The sequence below is a fragment of the Protomyctophum bolini genome (assembly GCF_963924005.1).
Source record: "Protomyctophum bolini genome assembly, chromosome: 8".
Taxonomy (NCBI): domain Eukaryota; kingdom Metazoa; phylum Chordata; class Actinopteri; order Myctophiformes; family Myctophidae; genus Protomyctophum; species Protomyctophum bolini.
Window position 1 is genome coordinate 14,066,245 of NC_137869.1, and position 26,504 is coordinate 14,092,748.

Genomic DNA, 26,504 nt, shown 5'->3' on the forward strand with positions numbered 1-26,504 from the left:
ATGTATGCATTCGTTAGGTTCTTGGAAGACGATATGTGCTACGCGTTGTCCGTGTCCAGTGTAACAGATTTCACACCTCTGCACAAGACAGATTTTGATAATCAGAAGGTGTATCTGGTTCACAGAACTGAAGAGAATGGCAGCAGCAGCACAGGCCAGCCGTGCGAAGCACAGATCCTTGCCCTTGCAGGTAAGTTGGGCGTCTTTTTTACCTTTGTGTTTTCTTTAAAACGGACGTGCAGTGATCGCTGCGGTCATGGGACTGTGTGTTAACGTGTAATAAGCGCGTACTATTGTCCGATCAGCCGCTAACGGACGGACAGCGTGTTGTGTGACACTGACAGGCAGCCACAACAACAGCAGCAGCGTCCTCGGTGGCTAGCTGGTCACACAGCTAGCTGCATGCAGGGCATGCTAAAGTTAATATCCAGTAGGCTATAGCCCGCCGTCGTGCCTCATTATTGTCGCCCATCAGTCATCTTATAGAACGTGTGCTACTCTTATGTTAGCGACGCATTAATGGTGGCTGGCTAAATTACGTGGCATGCATTCACACGGGTTGTTTACAACTGCTAGCCAACGTCAGCTAGCTTTCATCTCATGTGTTCTTCTTTCCGTGTTAGCCCAGTTAGCCGACGGTGCACTGCAAAGTGCATAAGCATCGCTGCTGTGTAGCTATTATATCTGCATGCGCCGCTGCGCGTTCACGCATGAGATGTCACTTTCAGAGGAAAGACATTTTGACAGTCGTCGGGTTTGCATCGTGTCGTCTGTGTGCAAATGTTTTCATAGGTGGCATGGTTGGCGGTCGGGGACATGATCTCTGTTTGGGTTTCGAGGATCGTGCTTATAGCTTGTTAGCTCATATGTAACACGTACTTTACAATGTAATGTAATAGATGCGCTGCTGCTGGCAGGACAATGTTTTCAATATGTCGTATGAGTGACTTTTAACAACGTCAATGTCAGTAACTTCGTTCAAATAAAATGACAGACCCAAGTGAAACGTCTCGAAGCAGGTAGGCTACAGTAGTTTCCTATAGCCATATATACAGTATGCCAGACTCGGGTATTTAGCTAGATTACTAATCTCTCTCTGTCTGTCTCAGTCTGGGTTTAAAGATCTGACACTGATCTCCTAACGTCAGCTGCTTGCATGTGTTGCTACTGTAGCCTGGTTGTAGCATAGTTAGTGCAACTAACTAGTAATCAATCAGCGTGTGTGTGTGTGTGTGTGTGTGTAATAATCTGAAATGTAATGTGCCACAGCCAGAGAAATGGCTGAAGATAGAATGTATGTTGTATGTAATGTATGTTCAGATTCTGTATATGCCATTGCAGCTTGAGATTCCTGCAAACTTGTTGATCACAGTTTCCCCAACACAAGTTTCCTAATGGTTTCATTTCTAAATTCCGCAGAATCAGTAGAGGAATTTGAACACTGTATAATGCAAAAGAAGATGAAAATTCCCAAGATGTCCATGACGAATTCAGGAAACTCTATTGAGAACCACTTTGGGGAGGAGAGACTGCCACTCAGACACAAAAAGGTAGGCTGAGCTTTGTCACATCTCACACCTTGTTGGAGCACAGAAGGCATGTTACACCTTCATTATGTTTGCATGGAAGGAACCATGGCATTGGGAATCAAACTCACTGCAAAAATTGAAAGTGTGGCATAGCCAACACCCAGTGTGTAAGATTGTGTGTGTGTAGCTGCATTAACCTCTAAATGTTAATATATACAGCAGAAATACTCTTGTAGCTATATTCATAACACACAATGATGCATTACCATGAGCTTGGCCAGTGCCCCAAACCCCCCCCCCCCCCCTACGCTATTTCTACCATATGCTGGATTAACACAAATTCAGCACTCTGGACAGCTGCCCTTTCACAGACAAATCCTCTGAGCTGCTCATCAAAGAACCATGTGACCCCACTCCTCCCAGTGCCTTTTGAGATAGTTAGGACACTCATCATCACATGTCACTTATACAGTATGGGTATCAGAAATACACTCATACACTCACTCTTTTCTTTTTTTTTACATTCCCTAAAAATATACGTGGACATTTTGTCTTTGTATCAATTGTGCTGTTGTCTCCAAAGAGCGGGGAAATTTACACATTTTGTGTCAAACTTGAATAGGTGTACTGCACATCCAAATAATGATGATGTTTATGTCAGGTACTTACTTATACCTACCTACATTAGAATTTCCTTTCACTTTACACACTTTCCACCTTTCACTCTTTACATTCTCTTAACTCTTTCTATCCTAAATGTCAGTGTTGTCTGCTTTCCCCCAGGCGCTTTCCCATGACCTGGGACGGCCCTCCTCCAACTCCTCAAGGAGCCTGGCGGCGGTGGTGGCTCGCCTGGAGCGAAACGCAGCCAACTCCTGCATGGAGGGAGAGGAGGACCTGGAGGAGGACCGACTCGCCGACGAGGAGGAGGAGGAAGGAGAGGACGAGGAAGAGGAGTTGGACGGGGACGGGGACCATCATCATCACCATCACCATCACTACCACCACCAGCAGCAGCAACAACAGAAGCAACAACAACAACAAGAAAAACATCATCAACCACCAGAAGACTTGGAGACAGATTGTGAGTCTGAGGTGGCTTCAGCCGTGGTTCCCAGGGTCTTGTACGAGGAGCTGGTTCTTAGCTATAGGCAGCAGGAGGAGGAGATGAGGAGACTGCAACAGGAGCTGGAGAGGACGCGCAGGCAGCTGGTGCAGCAGGCCAAGAAGCTGAAGGAATATGGCAGCCTGCTGACAGAAGTCAAGGAGCTGAGGGATTTCAACAGGAGGCTGCAGGATGTGCTCCTCATGAGACTCGGCAGTGGTGAGACTTCACACACACACACACACACACACGCACACACACACACACACACGCACACACACACACACGCACACACACACACACACACACACACACACACACACACACACACACACACACACACACACTCAATTTATTTTTTTGAATCCACAAATTACAATTCATTTTACAAGGAAACAAATATAACGGGGTTGACAGTTCATGTTCACTTAAGGATACACATGGCACCTCCTCCTCAACACAGACAAACTGCCTATAACAGCCGAAACAGAACAGTATTTGGCAAGTTGTTTGGCGTTGCTTTTTGTCATGCCAGCTATTCTTAGGCCACTCATGGTCAGTTTATGCACATGGCCCAGGCTTCGGAATATCAGTATGGCAAATCTACAGCGATACCCCAGGTTTGTTATACTTCCAAGTAGTGGTTGATACTTAGAATGTTTATCTTGAAATGCCTGGTCCATGTACAAATCAAAGACACAGCCCACCTCCAGAATCAGGACCTCCTTGTGACTGGTGTCAACAAAGACAACATCAGGTGTATTTGGGATGTTAGCAATGACATCGCATGCACAGCTAAACCAATCTGGTAACACTCTTGAATGTTTATACATTGCTGCACTAGATGGCACGTATTTTCGAACTGCATCAGACACTAGGTTAACAATCCGGTCATGGCGAGCAATATACAAATGATTGTATGCACTACATCCATTTGTTATGTGTGCGATGGATTCTAGGTGTTCAATCATGATGGTTTATACAGAGTGGAGTGTGTTTGTCGGGATACCAGATTGACAGATTGTACTTGTTTGGTAATACTTGCAGTCTTGCTTTGATGGTGAATTTTAAAACATCCTCCCCAATAGCAGCATTTTTGTACATCGAGAATGCTGCTAAAAAAGAAGTTAAATGAAGATACAGTAGCTCTTCATATTAGAGCGTCAGCATAGAGTGTTATAATATAGGTCAGCTCAGGCAGTATTCCAACTTGGACAACTTGAACCCAGTGAAGAAAAGCACTACCCTCAATGAACAGCCTGGCCAGTGGATAGGGCATATTTTCATGGTTACAGTGTTATGGGATCTTTTAAGTGAAGATTTCCATGTTTTTAAAAGTGCAAGAGCCACAGTTTTTTTTTCTTATACAAAGTAAGTAAGATCACATGGACATGATTAAGTAGCTTCTCTTTAAATGTGGAAGTGTGTTACTTATTTTGTTATGCTACTGTGAGATCAACTTTGGAAAGAAATTAGTTAATAAAGTACATAATAATAGCTAATAAGATAGTATGCCAGCAAATAGAAACACCAACATTTGTCAGATAAAAACACCTGTAAAATCTATAATAGAATGCTCAATACAACAAATGAAAGACAATTAACAACTACACAAGTGACAAACTAATCAAGCATTGGCAAACTGAAAAGGTGAAGGTTCGATTTTAGATAAAAGTAAAAAGAACCGTAAATGTAGCTGTCCTCAGGCTGGATGCTAATTGGCCATTATGTAGAGTTTCCCATACTCCCAAATATGATGTAAAAGCAAAATTGCTTCTGTTTGAATATGATAGAATATACTTTATTAATCCCAATGGAAATATCCCAAACTGTGTAAGTGACAAACAAAGCCAAACCAAAGATAGTCTTGGAATGATGAGCATAGTACCAACCATTTAGTGTTCTCTATCGTGTTCGAGACTGGCTCTCCACTACATATTTTCAATATGTACGGGAACTGACCCCACAGGGCAGTGTTCATGGATATCTCTTTAAGACACATCTTCTATGGTGGCCCTGCCCAGATTCCAATCAGCGGGCTATTTAAGCCCCATCTGTGCAGTGCCACTTTGATTTTTTGATTTCCACGAGAGCAGACGTTTCGTGTATCTCAGCAGTTTTGACACTATTAAACAACATATATATATATAAATATGTATATTTAGAACATGAAGCTGCGTGGCACACAGTCCACTTACCTAGGTAAGAAGAGAGCTGGTCGTCTCGACGACTCCTCTCGGGGCGCCGCGTAGCTCCACAAAAAAAACAACAACAGCAACAAGCTGCAGGCCTAATCCGCTAGACAGTGGAGGAAGCCTCAGCTTGTCCGTGCGTCCGTTCCCTGGTGAAACCCGACCACGTTGGGGGAAACCTTGAGACGGCGTTCGGTCCGTGCGTCCGTTCCCTAGTGAAACCCGACCACGTTGGGGGAAACTAGGAGACGGCGTTCGGTGTGGCCAAAGCCAAGTGCGAAGCCGACCACGTTGGCGGAGCCCTGGTTCCCTGGCTGCAGAAGCGGTGAGACCTCCGGGTCTATCATCGCAGCTGTACACCGCGGCGGCGATTGGCGGGGTAGAACCTAGAGGAGCTGACCCAGTCGGCGTACTCTGAGGCCATCTACGTTCGCTGATCGTTGCCGCCGCGGTCCGGGCCAGACCACACGGCAGAGAGTGTAAACAAACAATTCCAGCGTGTTCCAACTTCCTCATTGACAGGTTGACGTGAGCGTCATAGTGTAGGAGGTATGCTCGTCAGGGACGGCTGCCCAGACTGCACTGTGCCTCACGGTTCACAAGAGGGCGGTGTGGCTCAAAGATCAGGAGACAAAAACTCCAGATGACCCACCGTGTTAGGCGCTGCAATTAAATCGCTTACTCTGTCACAATTGGTTCTGGTTAATATATACTTATATGCTTATATATATATATACCTGTGTGTATCAATACAAGCATACAGGTATGTGTATCACGCAAGCTGATACACTACCAATGTATTGTACAGTCTGTACAATACAGTACAGGCATATATATATGTACCATTGTAAAGCGCTTTGAGCACTTGGAAAAGCGCTATAAAAATGCAATTCATTATTATTGTTATTATTATAAGTATGATAATGGCTACAACAACACACTATGCATGTGGACTTGTAGGCCCACTGGTATGATATACAAAAGTTTGGAAGCCTCCAGTGTGCTTAATGTCAGATGGTTTTGTGCTAGAGCGCCTCAGAGCGGCCGAGCAGTTTATGTACAACCTCTTCCAGAGGTCCATAACTCTGCTGGTGACACAAAACAAACTGTGGACATTGATTTGGGGACTCTGTCCTAACAAAGAGAGAGCACACTGAGAATCCGCGTCATGGGGATGTCTTAGGGTACCATGTTGCCTTGATTCGTTTATGCAGCATTGTGAGCTGCAAAGGGTAGATTATGACCCCTCACGTTCAAGCAATTACTATGGGCCCACTCCCTGTGGAGCACATTCCGAACAGTTAAAATATGGTGTACAATACAAGATGTATACATATATGTATATATAGGTACACATATAATAAATAATATATAGGTATACATATGAATATATCTATATAGAGACAAGAGGAGATGGAAATAGCAGGGGTTTCTCAGGCTGCATGTGGAGCTCACACGCCCACAGAGGATGGCCATGACCAGTGTGTGCCCTGCGGGGGCCCTGGTATGAGGACCTCCTGTATGAATGGTCTCTTCCTTCCAGCTGAAGCTGGAGGGGCCATGCCTGTTTTAGAGGCAAAAGACCAGTCGTTTCCACTGACAGACCCATAAAAATGTATTTTTTATGTGAACGGGTATATGCTATTTGTATACAGCTGTGACTCTGTCTCCAAGACAATGTTTTCTCAAGAGAGACAAATAAAGACTACCTTGAACCTTGTCCCAGGTTGGCAGAGCTGGGCGAGCTAAGCTCAGGCTATAGCTCCACCTCCTTCCTGCCCTGCCTGGTACGGACAGGTCTGTAAAGAAGGATTTAGTGAAAGTTTTCGGGACTAACACAATTCCTTGGGGTCAGACGGCCATTAGAGCACACTATACAGGGTATGGTTTACTGAATGGATCCCCATTAGCTGATGCCAAAGCGACAGCTAATCTCCCTGGGGTCCATATGAAATAGACATACAAAGAGTACATGAATACATGTATTGTGGGTGTTGCGCCAGCTTACACCCCGGTGATGTAGTTCGGTATTGTGGATCTGGGTTCAGTGACACAAACAGAACGTGCTGGGTCAGTCGAAGGTTTCCCTTTATGTTGGGCAGTCATCATAGCGCACTATACTGTCGTATTTCTGGCGGGGTGTCAGCTCACGCGACAGTGGTGTAGTTCTGTCACAGACAGGACATGCTGTGTCTGTCCGACATTTGGTAACATAGACATGACATGCTGGGTCTGCCAGGAAGTATGCCTGAATCTCAGCCATTATCACACTATAGGGCGTATTGCTGACGAGGTCAGCTCATGCGTCCGTGGTGTAGTTTCACGGTGGAGCCGGGCTCAGTGACACAGCAGAGCGTGCTGTGGCTGTCGGGCAGAGCACACGATACAGGGTACAGTGTGTCACGGCGAGCCGTTTATGCACCTAGGTGTGACTCTGCGGGGTAGAATCCGGTTACCGGTCTGAAACCACAGAGAAAGCTCTTCTCATCCAGAGAAGTCACGAAGTCATGGCTATCTAGGCGCAGCTAGCCAACAACAACAGCAACAAGACTGAGTGCCGAATCTGCCTCGCGGAGGAAGCCTCAGTCTTGTCCGTGCGTCCGCTCCCTGGTGAAACCTGCTCGTCGGGGGAAACCTTGAGACGGCGTTCGGTCCGTGCGTCCGCTCCCTGGTGAAACCTGCTCGTCGGGGGAAACCTTGAGACGGCGCTCGGTGCGGCCAAAGGGTCCCAAGTGCGAAGCCGACCTCGTTGGTGGAGCCTGGGTTCCCTGGCTGCAGAAGCGCTGTGAGACCCCGAGCGAAACCGACCTCGTCGGTGAACCTCCTGGTTGATCATCGCGGCTGTAAACCGTTGCGGCGGGTAGCGGGGTAGAACCCAGAGGAGCTGACCTAGTCGGCGTACTCTGAGGCCATCTACGGTCGCTGATCGTTGCCGCCGCGGTCCGGCCAGACCACACGGCAGAGAGCGTAAACAAACAATTCCAGGGCCAACCGGCGGGGTATGGCTAGAGGTGCTCAGCACACCGAGCCCACTCCTCAGTCCTGACAGTTCAGGATACCCAGCCCCCACATGCTGTCTCTCGAGACAGTGGCGGTCAATTCAGGTGGACCCCTGAGTAGGTTCCACCATGTCATGGGTTGTAGCTCTCTCGAGGTCGTCCTCAGACGAGCCCTCCATTGTCGTTTCCGGTGATCCTGGATCTCCATCTGGCCAGTTTGTTGGTACTTTGTGCTCCTGCGTCGTTCTTGAGTACATCCACGGATGTTGGCGTGGGACGTCCTCGTGACCGGTGCCCGTTTGTTGGATCCCACAGCACTAGTTTGCTGGCTGGCATCTCTTGGCAGTGAGCCAGCTGGTGCCTCCGCCCCTTAGGGCTGAGGGAGACCACGGTGTACCGGGTGCTCGCACATTAGGTCGGCAGCCCCCCCACGGGAGGTGGTACTGTCTGCCTTGCGGCATGAGCCAATTAAGCGTGGACACTTGGGTGGCTTCTCGCAGGACAGCATTTTTGTTGTTAGCAGTGTCAGCCACAAGAATGTCCCTATCAGTGCATGAAGGAGGCTGCCGCTTCCTACATGGCAATGGTTAGGTGGTGCTGGCGCCAATCCCTGCACTCTATACCATACGGCCTGATCAGAGAGTGCTCGGGTAGACCATGGTCGAAGGGTGGACTGTCCCACCGGATCACAGGGGCGATCCAACAGGGACAAGCAGGCAGGAGTGCCAGGGTCGCCTGGAAGGCGGGCACACTCTGCCCATGGGACAACAGCCCCCTGGTTGCTGTAGAATGGTGTATCTCTGACAGAGATCTACACAGCAGTGACATGGGCGACTCTGTCTACATTCACCTTGTCCTACCGATGGAACGTGGTGGCATCCGCTCCCCCTGTGGGAGTCGCTCCTGCGTGCTACTCAGCGGTAGGGTCACCAGCACCTTGACCGGTCAGGTCGGCCGGGCATCTGACGGGCTGGCTTGAGCAGCCCTTCACCCCGGTGGTCACTGGCCTAGCATCATGCTGGGCCAGCTGAGCCTAGGTGGCGTCTTGCGCCTAGGCCACGAGTATTACTTACTTGGTATGAATACTGAAGTTTTGGAGCGTTTTGGCAAGCGCCTGTGACTCATGGCGCTCACCACTTATAGGCTCGGACGGAATTCAGGTTAAACTGCCTCGGGCTGCCGCAGGGGCAGCTGGTCTGCTTATTTCCTCGCAGTGTGTCTTAGAGAGTTCCCGTACATATTGAAAATATGTAGTGGAGAGCCAGTCTCGAACACGATAGAGAACGGAGGGTTACACTCTCTGTAACCCAGGTTCTCTGAGTGGAGAGACTGGCTCTCCACAAAAGAGCCGCTCCGAAATGCGTGTCAATCAAGAATTAATCAAAGTGGCACTGCACAGATGGGGCTTAAATAGCCCGCTGATTGGAATCTGGGCAGGGCCACCATAGAAGATGTGTCTTAAAGAGATATCCATGAACACTGCCCTGTGGGGTCAGTTCCCGTACATATTGAAAATATGTAGTGGAGAGCCAGTCTCTCCACTCAGAGAACCTGGGTTACAGAGAGTGTAACCCTCCGTTTTACAGGTCAGAAGCACATTCTAATTCTTGATTTTATGGGGACCCAGGACTCAGTAAAGGTTTTTGACAGAGTGATGAAGCTATCTACTGTGTGTGTTTGGAGCCTGGGAGCTGAGTTTTACACAAACCGCATTTTTCTGCAGGCAAGGGTAGATGAAAGGCCGTAGAACAGAGCATTACAGTGGTCAAGTCTGGAAGTAACAAATCCATTTACAAGACTGGTAGCATTTGGGGAAAAGAGTGATGGTGTGATTGAGGGCAATTTTTCTTAGATGGAAACATGTCGTTTTATCTCTGTGATTGATAGCGTGTTGGAGGGCCAGAGAGGAGTGCATCTCAAGGTTGCAGATGGTAGGTGGCATGGACAGATAGACTATCCATTTCAACTGTCATTTACTACTGGTTTACAATTTGGTATTTTTAAGTTATTAAGAGCCACCTAAGACTTACAACTTTCTGAAGAGGACAGGGGAGTGCATAAGGGAAGCCAGAAGTCCTAACATAGATCTGATTAGTGGAACAACAGTGTAATGAGAGACCATGGCAATGAATAATTTTGCTAATGGTAACATGTACTTAATAAACTATAGAGGGTATGCGCATACATAAAGTGAATGGCAGATCGAGTGGTAAAGTGAGTGACAAAGTGAATTTAATGTTGTTTAAAGTCATTTCATGCAATGAAATAGGACTTTTCTGTTTGGATGTATCAAGTCAAGGCCAGAAAGTAGTTTTTTGCCACTCATAACTTCCTGGTATGATGATGATGTCACGCGCATACCCTCTAGGGCTGTATCTCCTTGAGTGGCGGGTATAGTGTTAGATTTGTGAGTGCCCACACTGCCCAGGGAAACAAAACAATGCCTTTAAACCAGGAGACAGGAGGACTGGAACTGTTTCTACAAAAGCTCTCCAAAGTAAATGGCTGAAAGCAGCAATCAGATTGAGAAGGACAAGAATGCTGAGTCCTCCAGATTCCATAGCCCTGAGAAGATTGTTCATTTCTCACCAAGGTTGGTTCAGAGCTGTGGTTAGGCCTAGATCAGACTTAAAGGGTTCAAAGGTGCATTGCACTTCCTAGCATAAACGAGTGATTGGAGATGAGGCTGTTGCGACCAGATATCTCCTACATGCCCAAACAATCTTATCTACTATATCTATAAATGCACCATGTCTCTGTCTGTCTGTGAGTATATCTGTAATCCACGTAACTTGAGAACTGTTCGCCCCACCGACTTCAAATTTTACACACGTGTTCCACACCCCATGCACAGGGAGTGTGGTGCCCGGTGTCGAGTCGGTCGGACCCACAGTTGTCCAGAACTGCCTCAAAAGGCCTCTGCCCGGGCTCCGGACAGGGCCCCTGCCCAGGCTCCATATATGGAGCTGGCCTGTTCTGACATCACAACACTCCATATTTGGGCATGACTGACACAGAACTCATATATAGGAATAAAGGAACACAGAGAGACAATATAGAAATCTCCATATATCGGCATAAAAGGGACACAGACAGATGGGTGGAGCAGGTACTCTGACACGGGTACAACGGGTGTGGCATGGATCTCCAACTTCCATCGTTACCGACTCGGTGCTCTACAGCCGGGCATCAGTCTAGTAATAATAATAATAAAGCCTCATCCCCAACCAATATTCAATACTAGGGGCGCAATTAGCAATTATTCTATTGATTTGTTTTTTTAATAAATTGAATAACCGAGAAGGATGTTTTTTATATATATTTTTGTTTTACAGCTCAACGAATAAAATAAAAAAATCATAAAAGACTAAATTGATTACTCTGATCACTCCAAAAGTACTTTGTCATACAATCAATGATGACAAAAATAGCTAAAATAGGCATTTTACAAGCTTGCAATGTGTCACAATGTGACGTGCTTGTAGATCCTCCTGCTATTTTAAAACAGAATAAAATAATACAGTTGATTCTTTTTTATAATCGATTTGTTCGATTTACAGTGGCACCCCTACTCAATACTCAGATGCTCCATTCACTTATTTGTTTAACTTCCGCTGCACAGCACGTATCGTCTGCACACAGTTGATGACGAGCATATCTGTTCTCCTATTATGTGGTTTAGACTAGAGGGACAAATTATGGGGACCAATTGCAATTATTGCATGCGCCCCCCTGCCCACTGATTGGTTGGGAAATGAAAGGTTGACTCACTTCCTATGCCTGAAATTTAAATGGCTTTGCCCAGGCTTTTCTTTTTGAGCCCAATGCAAATTAAACTAGAAAAAGTGCCCCTCGGGGCACAGGTCTTCAGGTCAGGTTGTGGCCTCCTGGTGGCACTATAATAGGCCAATGTGAAAAGGGTGCCATGTCTTCTTATGCCTTGGATGGCAATTGGATGATTTGAGGCATTTTGTTCCAAAAATGTGTTTTACAAAAATCCACCTGCTATAACAGGCCAATGTGAAAAGGGTGGGATATATTCCTCAGTCTAGTATGAAAGTCTGTGAAAGATTTCACGTAAATTGCACGGTATGTTCATGATTTGAGGCATTTTATTCAAAACGGGCCAATCCTGCAAACTTGAAAGCCAATGTTAGCCAATTAGGATGGAATATGAAATATCTGACAGATCCGTCTTGAACACAAGATTATAGAGCGTCGCAGTCCCGCCCCTTCGAGACCCGGACAATAAATCCCCGTTCCATTTTCCTCATAGACTTTTCAGAAAGTATTTATTTAAAGACGTTTACGCTGCGGACAAAGCCAACTCTTGTCGTGACAAATCATGACAACAAACAAAAAACACTTTTTGTGTTGTTTTTCTTCTTTGTAATTATTTGTTTGGTCGAAAAAAAATTGTGTTTGTTGTCATGATTTGTCACGACAAGAGTTGGCTTTGTACGACGCTTATAAGGTCTTTAAATGAATACGTTTTGAAATGTCTATGGGAAAAATGCATTGGGAACTATTTCCTGGGCCTGGCGTCGTCATGAAAGGGGGCGGGACTGTGACACTCTATAGAGATAGTGTGTAATGATTTGCGGGATTTTTGGACAGAATCTGGAGGAGTAATATCAAAAAATGTGTTTTTCAAAAGTCGGCATCCAGGGAGTGTGTGTGAAAAAATTGGCATCGACCGGGTTAACGGTGCCGGAGATTAGCTGTACACAGACGGACGGACGGACACACGGACTCACACACACACGGACGGACGGAGTGCAAAACATACTCTTTCCCCCTGCCTTCGGCCTGGTGGAGACAATTAAAAGCCCGTGGACACTGACCAGACATCCATTCCACAGGAATCTTTGAGAGGTGATAGCTAGCCCATCCTATGCCCAGCTTTGTGTGTACCCCATAGCGATGATTTGATTAGCTGAGCAACGGAATTGAGGATAACAAGTGAGGACGCCAATTGTGATGGGCCGTACTGTGATGATGTATGATGATAAGAGCGCCCCTCACGAGTGTGATTATGTTTTGTGTGTCTGTATGTGGATCTGTCTGTCCATGGGAAATGCCTTCCAAAATATGGTTGGTAGGCCTTTGAGTACACTTGACCATGAAAGGCAAAAGCCGGACTCTCCATCAGTGTACATCAGGGGTGATCACCCTTTTTTGACTTGAGAGCTACTTTCAAAATGACCAGCTCAACCAGATCTACCCACCTAGTTTAATGTATCTGAGGGGGCTTTAGAATAGCAGCGCTGGCATTACATATGAGACACATGCACTTGGAATGGGAAATAGAGGGAGAGTAATGGAATAGGTAGGGTTTTTTTGTATTTCACTTTTTGATGTCAACCAATCAAGTCACATTTAATTCAAGTGGCAGATGCCAAGAATTGTCTTTTATATATTTAATTTAAATATTCTTTAAGGGCATGTCATGTGATCTACCTTTGTGCCTTTGTGATCTACTGGTAGATCGCAATCTACCTTTTGGGCAGCGCTGGTGTACATGCTTCCTGTTTTCAACACTCTTTAAGAGCTTTACCCATTAATAGGCCTTATAGCCATTCTGAGTAATTATACGTAATAATTGATTCTCTGCCATAACCTAATTTGGACCCCTTAACCAAGCCCATCCACTTTTTTCTTTAATGCCGACCTCACCTGAAGGTCATTTTTGTCATTTTTGTCATTAAACATTAAAAGTCATCAGCTACATTGGAGCTGTGCATGCGATGTCTTTGCTAACATCCCGAATACACCTGATGTTGTCTTTGTTGACACCAGACACAAGGAGGTCCTGATTCTGGAGGTGGGCTGTGTCTTTGATTTGTACATGGACCAGGCATTCCAAGATAAATATTCTAAGTATCAACCATTACTTGGAAGCATAACAAACTTGGGGTATCGCTGTAGATTTGCCATACTGATATTCGGAAGCCTGGGACATGTGCACAAACTGACCATGAGTGGCCTAAGAATAGCTGGCATGACAAAAAGCAAAGCTAAACAACTTGCCAAATACTGTTCTTTCTCGTCTGTTATAGGCAGTTTGTCTGTGTGGAGGAGGAGGTGCCATGTGTATCCTTAAGTGAACATGAACTGTCAATCCCGTTATATTTGTTTCCTTGTCAAATTAATTGTAATTTGTGGATTCAAATAAAGAAATCGAAGTGTGTGTGTGTGTGTGTGTGTGTGTGTGTGTGTGTGTGTGTGTGTGTGTGTGTGTGTGTGTGTGTGTGTGTGTGTGTGTGTGTGTGTGTGTGTGTGTGTGTGTGTGTGTGTGTGTGTGTGTGTGTGTGTGTGTGTGTGTGTGTGTGTGTGTGTGTGTGTGTGTGTGTGTGTGTGTGTGTGTGTGTGTGTGTGTGTGTGTGCGTGCGTGCTTGCGTGCGCGCGATGTAATGGGTGTGATTTTGATGTATTAGTATATATATATAACTAGCACTCATGCTAATACACTGTAAGCAACACATCTACAGATTGTGCAATATGCAGTGTGATTATGATGTCCATGCCAAATAAACACAACACAACACAACTTTAATTTCCCCTCTCCCAGAGCCTATGCATGATAATGGCACTCAGACAATCAAGGCAGAGGTGGTGGAGCCTGTGGTCGACGTGCAAGAGGCATGCAGAGAAGAAGCCAACACCAGCTCCAGCCTCTCTCCCTCACCCAGAACAGTCTATACCTTCAATGATGGCAAGGTCAGTCTCTGTGGACATTGTTTCCACTCATTACATTTGTTTCCCTTATCTCAGTTTCTCCTTTTATAACTTGCTTCGCTCTTACCCTGTTGTCTTCCGTATCTCTGTATGTCTTGTTTTTCAACCTGACCTGCTAGATTATACCGAGTGACCCCACTTAACCACTCTGACGCTCCTGATCACTTCCTTTTTATTCTTTCTCAATCCTTGGCTCTCTGCCTGCTGTTGATGGTGGGAAGCAGCTTTATTTCATAGGAAATGCTCTATTTCCTTTAACACGTGTGAACCAGAGAACATGCGGTTATAGTTAATCAGCCTTTTCTCTGCGCCATGGCTGCCCTACCCTAGCAAGTAAACAAGGTTTAGAAGATTATTATTGTTCCTGCTAGCCTGGCCAGCATCATCATCAGTGTTTATTAGGCTGTTAGGTCCTTTGCTCTCCCCACCGCTGTAAGTCAGCCTGCGTCCTGTCTCTGATGACAGGGAGGGAATTGGTACTACAAGCTCTGGGGCCCGCGGCCACTTCAAGCGTGAAGAACACAAGCAAATTAGAACTCTCCTGCATCAGGGACACCATATTAATTATTTGCACCGGAGGAATTTAAAGTGACTGACAGTTAGCCGTAGAAAGAGAACAAGTTGGAAGGGGGGGAAATAAAAGGGGACGAGAAAGAGAGAGAAAAATAGAAAAGAAGGATATAATGCAGCAAGGGTAAAATATAATGTCTAACTTGAGGGTGTTGAGGATCTTGACTGCCGGCCAGGGGCCTGAAGCACCTTATTCTGACAGGGAGAAACCTTTTGGGTGGCAGTCTAAAGACTTTGTGGTGATAAGACAGGAGTGAAGGTTAATGAGAGGCACACAGGGACTGGGAGATGCATCCCAGGGAGAACACCCACAGCAGGCCGCCATGGCTGGCAATTGGCTTTGGGCATCCTTTGGTGCGAATCATCGAATGTATGCAATGTGTCGCAGGCGTTTGTAGAAATCTCCAACAGGCTGTGGAGGTAATCCAGGACACAAGCACCCGCTGGTCCAAGCATATTTATGTGCTTTGCACTGCACTGTGAAAGTGGTGCTCCCCAGAATTTATATTTTGGCTGAGAAGTGAGCCAATAAGATGAGCTCAGCTGTTGTTGGCTATGATCCAGTTCTGTCCAGTGGACTTTAGACCAGGGGGGCAGTCAGACAGATATTTTGTGAAGCCACTAAGGAAATCGGGACTTCCTGAAAGTTCATATAATGGCCTGTTGTGGCGCTGTCATTGGGCCCAAAAAAAAACATATCTCCATAGAGGTCCATGTATTTGGGCCCAACTTCACCTAGACTGTATTACCTTCATAAACATGGTCATGAATACTTTCTGCTTCCAGTCACTAGTTTAAAGTCTCATTTTTCATGTCATAATATTATTTTTGGAAGATGATGGTCCCATTTATGAAAAAAATAACTCTGCTTGTAAAATAAGATTTTTAAAGTTCTCTTTTTGTCAACCAACTTAACAATTCTATTTCCTTTGATGCTAACTGTATTATCAATACCACATGCATAGTTTGGCATAGCTTATGCCAAACTTGCCATGTCACACTATTCCAGGGTTTCAGACTTTCAGTACATCATGAGGACCACAGCTCAGTTATATTTATTCGTACTTGTAAGTGTTTTAATGTATTTATTCATTTTAATCAATCCCCACTGACACCGACTACTGCATCCACTACCACTTTTTTGCAGGTGCACCTGGGCGGTGGGATCTGGGTGGAGGAGGAGAAGTGGCACCAGCTACAGCGGACCCAGGGAGACTCTAAGTTCACCAAGAACCTGGCTGTCATGATCTGGGGTACGGAGACCCTGAAGAACCGCAGCGTCACTGGAGTGGCCACCAAGAAGAAGAAAGACGCCTTGCCCAAACCGCCACTATCCCCCAGCAAGCTGAAGATAGTCAGAGGTAAGACTCTCAGCCACACATGCATGTCTTTAACTATATGAGTTTATTTGTTAACTATTTTATCGCGGCTAGCTATCTAGCCGGATCTATTGTTAAAAACTGCCGTGGGGCTCAACCATTATATACATGGAGTATACTTTGGGGTCTGTATATATCATAGAGCTATAAAGGATAGAGACCGAACCAAACCGGAGCGTTAGCCCCGCTCCCCTCTATTCATTTCAGTGGAAGTTGCTCAGTGGCGTTTTGAAGCACCCGGAAGACTGCCGGAAGTATAATTATAACTCAATGGCTCGAGCGAGTGGAAGTTTAGCCTAGCCTAGCCTACGCACGTGACGTCATAAACGTCCGTCCACCTCCATTAAGGTGCTGCAATTCCACATTTCGCCAGTAGGTAGTGGCATCTTCAACGTTGGATAGCGTTACTGGGGGCTTGGTATATATACACGGACCTAGCAAATGTAAAAAACGGTGAAAGTATAGAAGTATAGTTTTTTTAGTTGTTGTTATAGACCTCTCTGGAATTCTTAATGGAGCTGCACAGGACCCTTTGGGAGAGACAGTCAAAGGGTGCTGTAGTACCAGGGAGAGGCAGGATTTCCTGAGGCAAACATCAAAAGAATAGAGACAGGACATCTGTCAATGCGCCAGGGAAAAGAGGCACTCGCCTCACCTTTTGACGCTTGCAGCTGGTTTTGACAGGCTAATTTTTTTTAATAATGAGAGTCTGGCATTTGATGCTATGCATGCAGATAGCATAGCACAAATCAACCTGAATTAATTAAGGTAGAAATATAGTCATGGGAATTTTTAGTAAAATGTTATGGAAATGTCATGGAATTTCATTGGTAAAAAGGCACGGGAACCCTTTTTTAACATAAACGTTTGCATGTGCAAATCAGATTAATTATTATCAATATTAATTAAACACCTTGGTTTCCAATGCAGGGCAAGAAAGTATGTTGTTTTGCCCATTGGCCATGATGGGTACCATATAAGTAACCTGCCACATATTCTATATGCTTACCACGGTACTGATAAAGAAGACATCTTTCCCAGCCACATTTGTTTAAGCATTTGTCGTGGAACCGTTAATTTCCCACCCTGTTCATCATTTGCTTTTAAACAAATGTATGAATTAATTAATGTACCATTGTAAGCACTTTGAGTAGGCACGTTATGACGTTACGTAGTGCATAGAAAAGCCCTATAAAAATGAAGTCTGACTTCTCTCACTTTCTTCGCCCCCAGAGTGTCTCTACGACAGAGTATCTCAAGAGACGGCAGACAGTGCAGAGATCACACAGAGATTGTCCAAAGTGAACAAATACATCTGTGAAAAGATCATGGACATTAACAAGTCCATCAAGAATGAGGAGCGACGGGAATCCAAGCTGCTCATAAGACAAACCGTCAAGATGGAAAACTTCACCTATGATGGCATGTAGTGTTCATCTGTTGTCACGCCAGCGCCTTCTACCCCCTCTGTGGACTGCCAGACAAAGATGAGGGGAACTTGGGCAACGAGGAAGGTGTTTATTGCAGTTAAGGGTTTGTTAATTTAACACTTCATACTGAGTGATGAACAGAATCCCTTCTTCTCTGCAATGGAACAGTCCCTATTGGTCAGTTGGCTAGCTAGCAGACAGCTTTACCCACCCAGTATATGCAGTCAGAACATGACTGCATTAGTTTGAGTCAGACAAACTGGTGTTTTATTATTTTTAATATATGCTTTTAAATGGTGGAGGTGTGGAAACATGGATTTTCAAGGTGTGTGTTTGCATGAGGAAGAACAGAGTGATAGAGTTAGAAAATATATCAGTGCTCAAGCTATTGTTCTGTGTCAGAACATAATTTAGAGTCCTTAAACTCTGTAGAATTAAGAGATTATTTAACTGGATATACTCTTCTGATGCTATGGATGACGATGCTAGCTTGTGTGTTGACTAAGTAAGATGTGGAAGAGATGTGCAAGCCATTTTAGTGGCTGATCACTGGATGCAGGATGTTTGAGTGTGTACTATTGGTACCTAATACTTAATGCATGGAATTAAGAAAGTTATGGTGAATAACTAGAAGCACTTTTAAAGCAAGAGATGAGATACACAAGTCTTAATTGGCAATAGCCATATTGCACAGACATTCTGTTGCCCCTAGAGATTAAATCTTAGTCTCGCCTTGCCAGACGATCAGAGGTCTCTGCCTGAAAGCCAATCATGTCACCACCCCAACGACTTTGGATTGGTTCAGACATGCCGTTTTCTTTTTCTTTTTTAAGTTCTCCAAATTGTTTCTACCCAGTTTCAGCAACAAAAGCTGGGAGATTGTCCTCAGTCTCTAGTTTACCAAAGTTTTTAGAGACCGATGTGTGAGACTCAGTGAGTGGTCATTCTCATTTTGGCCATACAGTTTTGTAGCATAGCATTGTTGAAGAGTGGTCGAGTATGTGCCGACATCCTGGCACACATGCTTTCTGATCTGATGTCCTTTATTGATTTGTCTGTTGTTGTTTTACTCAGATATAAAAGAATAGTCATTTAACTTCCCCCCTCCCCCCCACACTTAAAAAAAACATGTCTATGATTAATCAGAAAAGGGGAAAGGACTCTCCAACCAGATGTCATGTTCTAGTGTTACTCTTAATCAAAGCTCTTCCCTACAGACATCGACTGTTTAAGGAGTTGTACAGAGGTAAAGGCATATTGATGCCTAGAAAGGCCTTATAATGGATTTGGCAATCACTGGGGGTCTGTGTGTGCCCCTGGATTTTCTAGTAAGCTGTGATTGTAAATATACAGTAAGCATAAGATGAAGCTTCACCTGCACTTTGCTGTGAGAATGTAAAGAGGTAGCTAGGTACTGTATTTTCTATTTGAATCCACACCATTGACTCAAGCTGAGCTGGGTCACCTTGCATTATAGTCCCTTTGGGCCACACAGCTGGAGCTTTGTGAGATGAGACTAAGGAGAGTGTGGAGCGCTGTCCTTAGTGTGGAGCCGTGTTAGCCGTGGGTAAAGCTGTCTGAGGCACTATCCTGTGCCGCCAGTGTTCTCGTCTAGACCCCCTTGTCTTTTTTAAGCTGCACCACAGGGGAACTGAGTAAGGTCGCTCTAGTGACAACTTCCTGTGAGCCATGCCAACGGAACTTTGGAAGATATCCTTTTTTTCTCTTTAAGTTTTCATATTTTCTTTTTTTCCCCCTTTTTTTAATTCTTTCTCTTATTTTTGTTTTGCTCCCACATGGTTTGTGGTGGCTGGCTGTCTGCAGGCTGGAACTAAATGCTGCAGATTGAAATCTCAACTGTGACCTAGCTGTAGCTAACTGTGAATCTGCTGCAGAGCTGCCAGTCAAGCCTTTTCTTATCCTCACACCCTTCTACATTTGTGTTTGTTGGTTGGTTTACGTCTGTCTGGATTTTTGTTATTTCTTACACTTCCATCAATATTTTGTTGTTACCATGTTCAAAGATATTTTAGTGTACATAAAAAATGCATCTTTCTATTTTTCACCAAACATAAATATTTCAGTTTCCAGTTCTGTTATTACCATTTTAACTCTGTTGTATATTTTTTGTTTGTTTATTTGATTGATATTGTAATTTCTTTGTTAACTGGCTTTTTCTTTTTTCCTTCAGGAATTGTTGGCTTTAAGCTTGATATTGTATCCAATTGTAGATCACTGTTTATCTACAAACAAAAAGAGAAAATAGTAACGCTCCCTTCCCCTGCCTAAATGATCTCTTTGTAAAACATGAGAGATTAGATGAGGCTACCCTTGACATGATGGTACTTATATTGTACCACAGTTAGAAATAAGTTATTCAATAAGCCCCACTTAGGCTATGCTCTTGATTTGATTTCTATTGGTCTACCACAGGAAGACAATACAAAAGTTCTGCATTGTTGCATTGTTAAACCATGTTAAATTAGCAGTCTACATGCAGTAGGTGACACAAATAATTTACATTTAATGCACTTTAAAACATCTGGACAATTTGTCGAATCTTAACCAATTTTATTCACAGTATTCGTCCAAAACGTTTATTTTCTTTTCATTATTTTTTACTTTTTTATGCGTTTCTTTAATTACGAGGAAAATAAGGCCCAACAATCAATGTTATTATTAAGCACCTTAAAACGACACCAGACTGTGGTGAGTTTTAGACTTCTGATTTGTTTTTGGGTTTTTTTGTATGGGAAGAACGAGTTATGGGAAAAAGAGAGGGTTATGTTTTGCCATATTTTACAACTTAACAACAAGTTATGGGGTGTTTCAAACACCAGGCTTCCGTACGTCAACTGGATTCTGAAACTCCAACATGGCTCCCTCTTGCTTGACCCATAATGGTTTATCCTGGCAAATGGGTGAACAAAAAAAACTCTACTGTCAACTTGCTTGGCTTTCTAGTTTATCTACTCATCTAAAGCTCTTTAACAATGAAATGTGTACGCTGGCTGGATTATGTGCTTTAACTGAATGTGTCAAGATGCTGGGTGTGTACAAATATGAGGTATATATACAGTATATACAGTAAATATAAATACATATAGAATAGATAGATAGATGATAGTGTATTTTTTATGGATGACTGGTAATAATATGCCAAAGTATTGAATCCCAAGATAAAGGTAAAGGTAGGCGACGCTGACTGAAGAATCAGCAGGGTTTGCACAAAAAATGGCTCTCGAGAGGGTTTTAGAGCTTAGTGAATCTCAAGCCACAGCAGAGATAAAAATTAGCTATATGTATTATTTTTTTGTCTTCTAAAATATATCCCTTATTCATGGTGTCCTTGTTTAAACTACATGCACTTGCAGCTTTTACATAGTGTTTAAAACAAGTCTGCTGTGTATAGTCTCGCTGAAATTATGTGACACGTTGTCATTGCAGTTGTTGTCTCTCTTTGTTTTCTCTGATGCCAAAGGGGATGCAGTTTAAACAGTACTTAATATAGAGTATTAATAGAACTATTACATCACCTGTATAATGTTAACATCTTTGTCAAAGGCTAGTTTCTTTGAGCTCGATTAAGCCTAATCCTTTAACTAAAACCATCTTCAGAGGATAATCTCTGTTTCTAAAGTATGCTTTTAACCCAGATTTGGCTTTCTCTGTGTGAAGCCAGCCCATGTTGGATGTAGTGAGTCACATGCTGAGGACCAGTTTGGTAGAACTGCAGAACATCAGCAACATAACATTGAACACGCGCACACACACGTATACACACTGGCAGAACCATTGATTGATGTTGCCATTAATGGCTCTATAACATGCCACCATACTGCCCAGTGCTCTTCACAATGGCTTTTCAATAGAAAGGTAGGGACATCACTTACTCTGTGGTCCCTGTCCAGTGTTATACCGACCGTATATAAGTATATATATTAAAAAAACAAGTGTCCTGTTCTGCTAATTGTGGCATGGACTGGATATAGGAGAGAAAAAAATGAGAAGAAAATAGTATTTCTGCCAGGTCATCTTTGCTTGCCATTTTTGCTTAACGTGTTAACACACATCCTGTCAAAGTGAGTAATCTTTGTGTTGCCTTTTGACAGGTTTATAGGAGATATCAGTCTTAGCAGCACTGTGTGAAACGGGATCAGGAACTTGCATCCACCAGTTCTCTGAGTTTTTAAACAACTACCTAAGACCCATTACTGTTTAAGCCTCAGATACAATGTCAAACTTACTCCAAATAAGACAGTCAGGAAAGGAAACATTGTGGGCTTATTATTATGTTTTTTCTTACAGTAACTGTGGGCATTCAAGGCTCTACAGTGATATATTGTATACAATCCACAAACCGGTTCTACTTCATCTAGCTTCACCGTCCTACCTCATTGCTACTCTGGTGTTAGTTTGTTAGTGACTGTAAACGATGTATGTATATTTTAGGAAAGCTATACCTGATTACTCTTCTCTCAACCTGTACAGCATATAAAACTTATAAAACACCTCAGTACACAAGAATATAATTCTTAAGGTGTAAAAAACAAAGTTTTATGACCTGCTTTTAAGACGCTGCTGTGAAGGGGTGTCTGCGTGAGGGGTGGGGGGGGGTCGTCTGTGATAATGTATCTCTGCTCTTTGCTATGTTGTGCAGTTGATTAGTGGGCGTTCTGTCTGTGTTCCGCTTTCTCAGATTTTTACTGGTTGATGGTGCTACCAGCAAACAGGTTCTTGAACCGATATGTCTCTCTCTGACCTCAAATGGTGCTACGTTTTTTCTATGTTTTTATTCCACATTCAGCTATTTTATTCAGGTGTGTGAATTACCCATATCCCACCAAGCAAATCGAATTTTAAGCCAAACTTTTTAGCAGAGTGATTAACCACCATAGTATCCAACGACTGCTATCCATCCAAATATTGTAGCTAGTTAGTTATATTATATTCTCAGCTGTGAGTATCAACCGTACCTCAAAACCTGCCGTTTCTCAATGGATGCATCTGCTTCTAGAACTCCCTTGTGTCTGCCGATTGTATAGTACATTGTCAAAGTATATTATGGAAATATGCATATATTAAAGTTGAGTAGACTTGGCTACATCATTCTCAAGTGACTTTAGAACAGTGACACTGTTCGATGTGGCATACTAGGTTGGCTTTCCTTAAAGCCCAAACCACACCAATGATTTGCCACGCAACTCCTTGCAACATGCAACTACTTGCAACCATTATCAACCAATGGAAGATGCAAGGAGTTGCATTGTTGTGGTTGACCTTAAATCTGTTTTGTTGCAAGGAGTTGCGACTAGTTGCAACTGGTGTGGTTTGGACTTAAGTCTGAATTATACTTGGTTGTGCACTGGTGTCACGCACCAATTATAGATTCCCACGCTCATAAAGCATAGGAACACATCATGTATAGCTAAAAGATCTGCTATATTCGTTGCACTACTAAGTATAACTCAGACATTACAAAATCTCATTATAGTATCTGTAGATTTGGTCCGCAGCAAAGTGTTTTGTTTCTTGTGTCATTGCAGTAGTTCAACACAGCTTGTGTTCAGAGGGGGACTATTCACTTGATAGTTCCTGCTCTGTAAAATCCTTGGTGTTAAATGGATTTAGAGTTATATTCAGTATTTTTACAGTGTGAAAAACAGTTGACCTGTTAGAAATCCAATTGAGTTTGTTAATGTACTACATGTATGTACCAAAGAGGGCCTTTTCTGAGAGAGAATGAAACACACTAAGATCATTGAAGAACTTTGGATCTGTTGGATTATTATTGGTCAACAAAACATTATTGACAATAATGTTTTGATTGGACCCCTGATGAAATGCTGGTTTTATCTGATCACAAGCTGTGTGCTCCCTGCTTATCAATCACCTTTTGATGTCCCTCCACCTTGCTGCTGAATATATAAATATCTGAAAGATATACGTATGAAAATGTTCTTATCAATATTCTCTTTTTTTTTTAAGATGTCAATTATGTTTCTCATGAATTACTGTGAACCAGAGTGGTAGATGCATCACAGTAAAGCAAATGGGCTATATAAGATCAAGGACATTAATCACACTTCAAGTGCTAAACATGTACAGTGGAGTCTAATGGTTAATATACTGTATATGACCGTGTCAGGCAACGGAAAAACTACAAGCTTGTAGAATGGCTAATTTTGGCAAAATATATAAATCTAAGCCTTAGAAGTCCACTGAACCAGTGCACCAAAGTGTTTGAAGTGTGTAATTGTCCAGTATAGCGTTGCTGTATCTGTCAATACACATATGTATGTATTTATTCTCTACTTTGACCATGTCTGTGAGTGTGAAATGTGCTGAGGAATCTCTCTCAGCTTGAGAGCCAGGGGTTTAGATATGGAAGGGTTGGTGTACTTGGAAACATACAAGACCTTTCTTTTCACCAGCTTCATGCAAGTCTATAGCTTGACTGCCGGGGGAAATTGGCCAGTCAGTTTGACAAAATTTGTAAATGCTGTAATAGTTGCTGTCAATGCCTGGTCGGAAAATCAGTGCGAGCTTTAGTCAATTCCTCAGACTGTCACAGTCCTGGCTGAACTGGCCAGCACTGAACCAAGAGCAGCCCAGTGCTGTGTGTGTGTATGAGTGAGTGTATGTAAAGAGAGATCGAGGGAGACTGAGAAAAAGGGAGAGAATTGAATTTGGATTTGTAAATGTGTCTACAGACCCCTGAGAAACTGAGCCAGAGGGACAAAAGTGTGACTTGTCAAATCTGTACAGAACGGATTAATCCTTTCCTACTTCTGAACGTTACTGCTCTGGTATATAATGTACTGTCTATAATAGCTGGTCTAACTGTAACTAGAGTAACTTCGACTGTTTGGAGAGTGATTACCAATGGTTACAATTGATATGCCACCATGTTGCACAAGTGACAACAAAAAGAAATATCACATTTCTCCTTAATAACACAAAACATATCTGATGTCTTTGTGCTGGTAATGTGTAATTATATCATACAAAGGTGGGAAAATATAAGAGAAAGTCATATGAATGTGTCTCCTCTAATTGCCAATTTGTGAACGTGGCTGCGTGTCCATAACAACTGAAAATTGCTCTTTGGTAAAGATTTGGATGGTGGGAGTATGTATGGTGTATTCCTGATTGATTTTATGACCATTGTGGCAAAAAAAACAAATGGATTTGGAACCTCTGGATGTTGATCCTGGGAGTGAGATTGAACTCTCCATGACTCCATCAACTTCTGAACCCCACAATGGCATCCCTACATGTTCATAAATTGTAATAAAGTGTTATAGAAAAAATGTACATGTCTTTGCTAAAAACCGGTCACACCTCCTGCTATGCGAACAACTCTTTGACGCTTAGCATCCTGTTCTGTTTTGTTCTGTTCTGTGTTTCTCTTGCTGCAGTCAGGTACACCTGTTTAATGTACAGATCAACAAAAATAAATTGAGACTTTTATTCTATCAGCACAAGCCTATTATCTTCATTGTTGGTGATCTGTTCTTTCTGCCAACATTTTTAACATTTAATGTATAGACAGTTATGTCCATGTCATGAAGTAAGATCTAATATGGTGTTCAAAAAATGTTCTCCTTTGCAGTGCTATAAGATCACCTTTGAGGGTCAAAACAAATGTATATAAAAGAGGTTAAAGGAGTATAATGGTATACGTATCGTATACGGTACTATTGGTGCAAAACCTTATATGTGTAAGCTTTTTAGGAACTACTGTATAAGAACAGTATAGTTATTGCGGCCATAGCTGAGTGGTTTGTGAGCCAGAGGCCCTGGTTGTCCCATGTTCGATGCCAGGCCAGAAATGTGTTCATGTGTCCCTGAGCAAGACTCTTAACCCCTAATTGCTCCCCAAGCGCCGTAGAATGGCTGCTGCTGAGCACTCATCCTATAGTTATAGGATGGCTGCTCAGTGCTCTATAGTAGTGAGCACCCATCCTATAGTTATAGGATGGCTGCTCACTGCTCTAGTAGTGAGCACCCATCCTATAGTTATAGGATGGCTGCTCAGTGCTCTAGTAGTGAGCACCCATCCTATAGTTATAGGGTGGCTGGCTGCTCAGTGCTCTAGTAGTGAGCACCCATCCTATAGTTATAGGATGGCTGCTCAGTGCTCTAGTAGTGAGCACCCATCCTATAGTTATAGGATGGCTGCTCACTGCTCTAGTAGTGAGCACCCATCCTATAGTTATAGGATGGCTGCTCAGTGCTCTATAGTAGTGAGCACCCATCCTATAGTTATAGGATGGCTGCTCAGTGCTCTAGTAGTGAGCACCCATCCTATAGTTATAGGATGGCTGCTCAGTGCTCTATAGTAGTGAGCACCCATCCTATAGTTATAGGATGGCTGCTCACTGCTCTAGTAGTGAGCACCCATCCTATAGTTATAGGATGGCTGATCAGTGCTCTAGTAGTGAGCACCCATCCTATAGTTATAGGATGGCTGATCAGTGCTCTAGTAGTGAGCACCCATCCTATAGTTATAGGATGGCTGATCAGTGCTCTAGTAGTGAGCACCCATCCTATAGTTAT

At 43.5% G+C, this 26,504-nt stretch overlaps 2 protein-coding genes across 3 annotated transcripts in view; both read left to right on the forward strand.

The window, feature by feature from the left end:
- On the forward strand, positions 1 to 25,420 carry bend5 (BEN domain containing 5; the record flags this gene model as incomplete). 2 transcript variants are annotated; one of them, XM_080769489.1, is made up of 6 exons in its annotated part: positions 1 to 190; positions 1,420 to 1,550; positions 2,313 to 2,853; positions 14,397 to 14,545; positions 16,281 to 16,494; positions 17,746 to 25,420. In XM_080769489.1, 6 exons carry the CDS (start codon positions 1 to 3, stop codon positions 17,940 to 17,942), a joined length of 1,422 nt encoding a protein of 473 aa, XP_080625615.1. In that variant the 3' UTR covers positions 17,943 to 25,420. The 2 variants fall into 2 exon arrangements, with proteins under 2 accessions (XP_080625615.1, XP_080625616.1); XM_080769490.1 differs by lacking the exon at positions 1 to 190 and adding an exon at positions 622 to 1,019.
- The window catches only part of agbl4 (AGBL carboxypeptidase 4), a 360,772-nt gene that overhangs the window by 266,169 nt on the left and 68,099 nt on the right, over positions 1 to 26,504 (forward strand). The window lies entirely within an intron of this gene.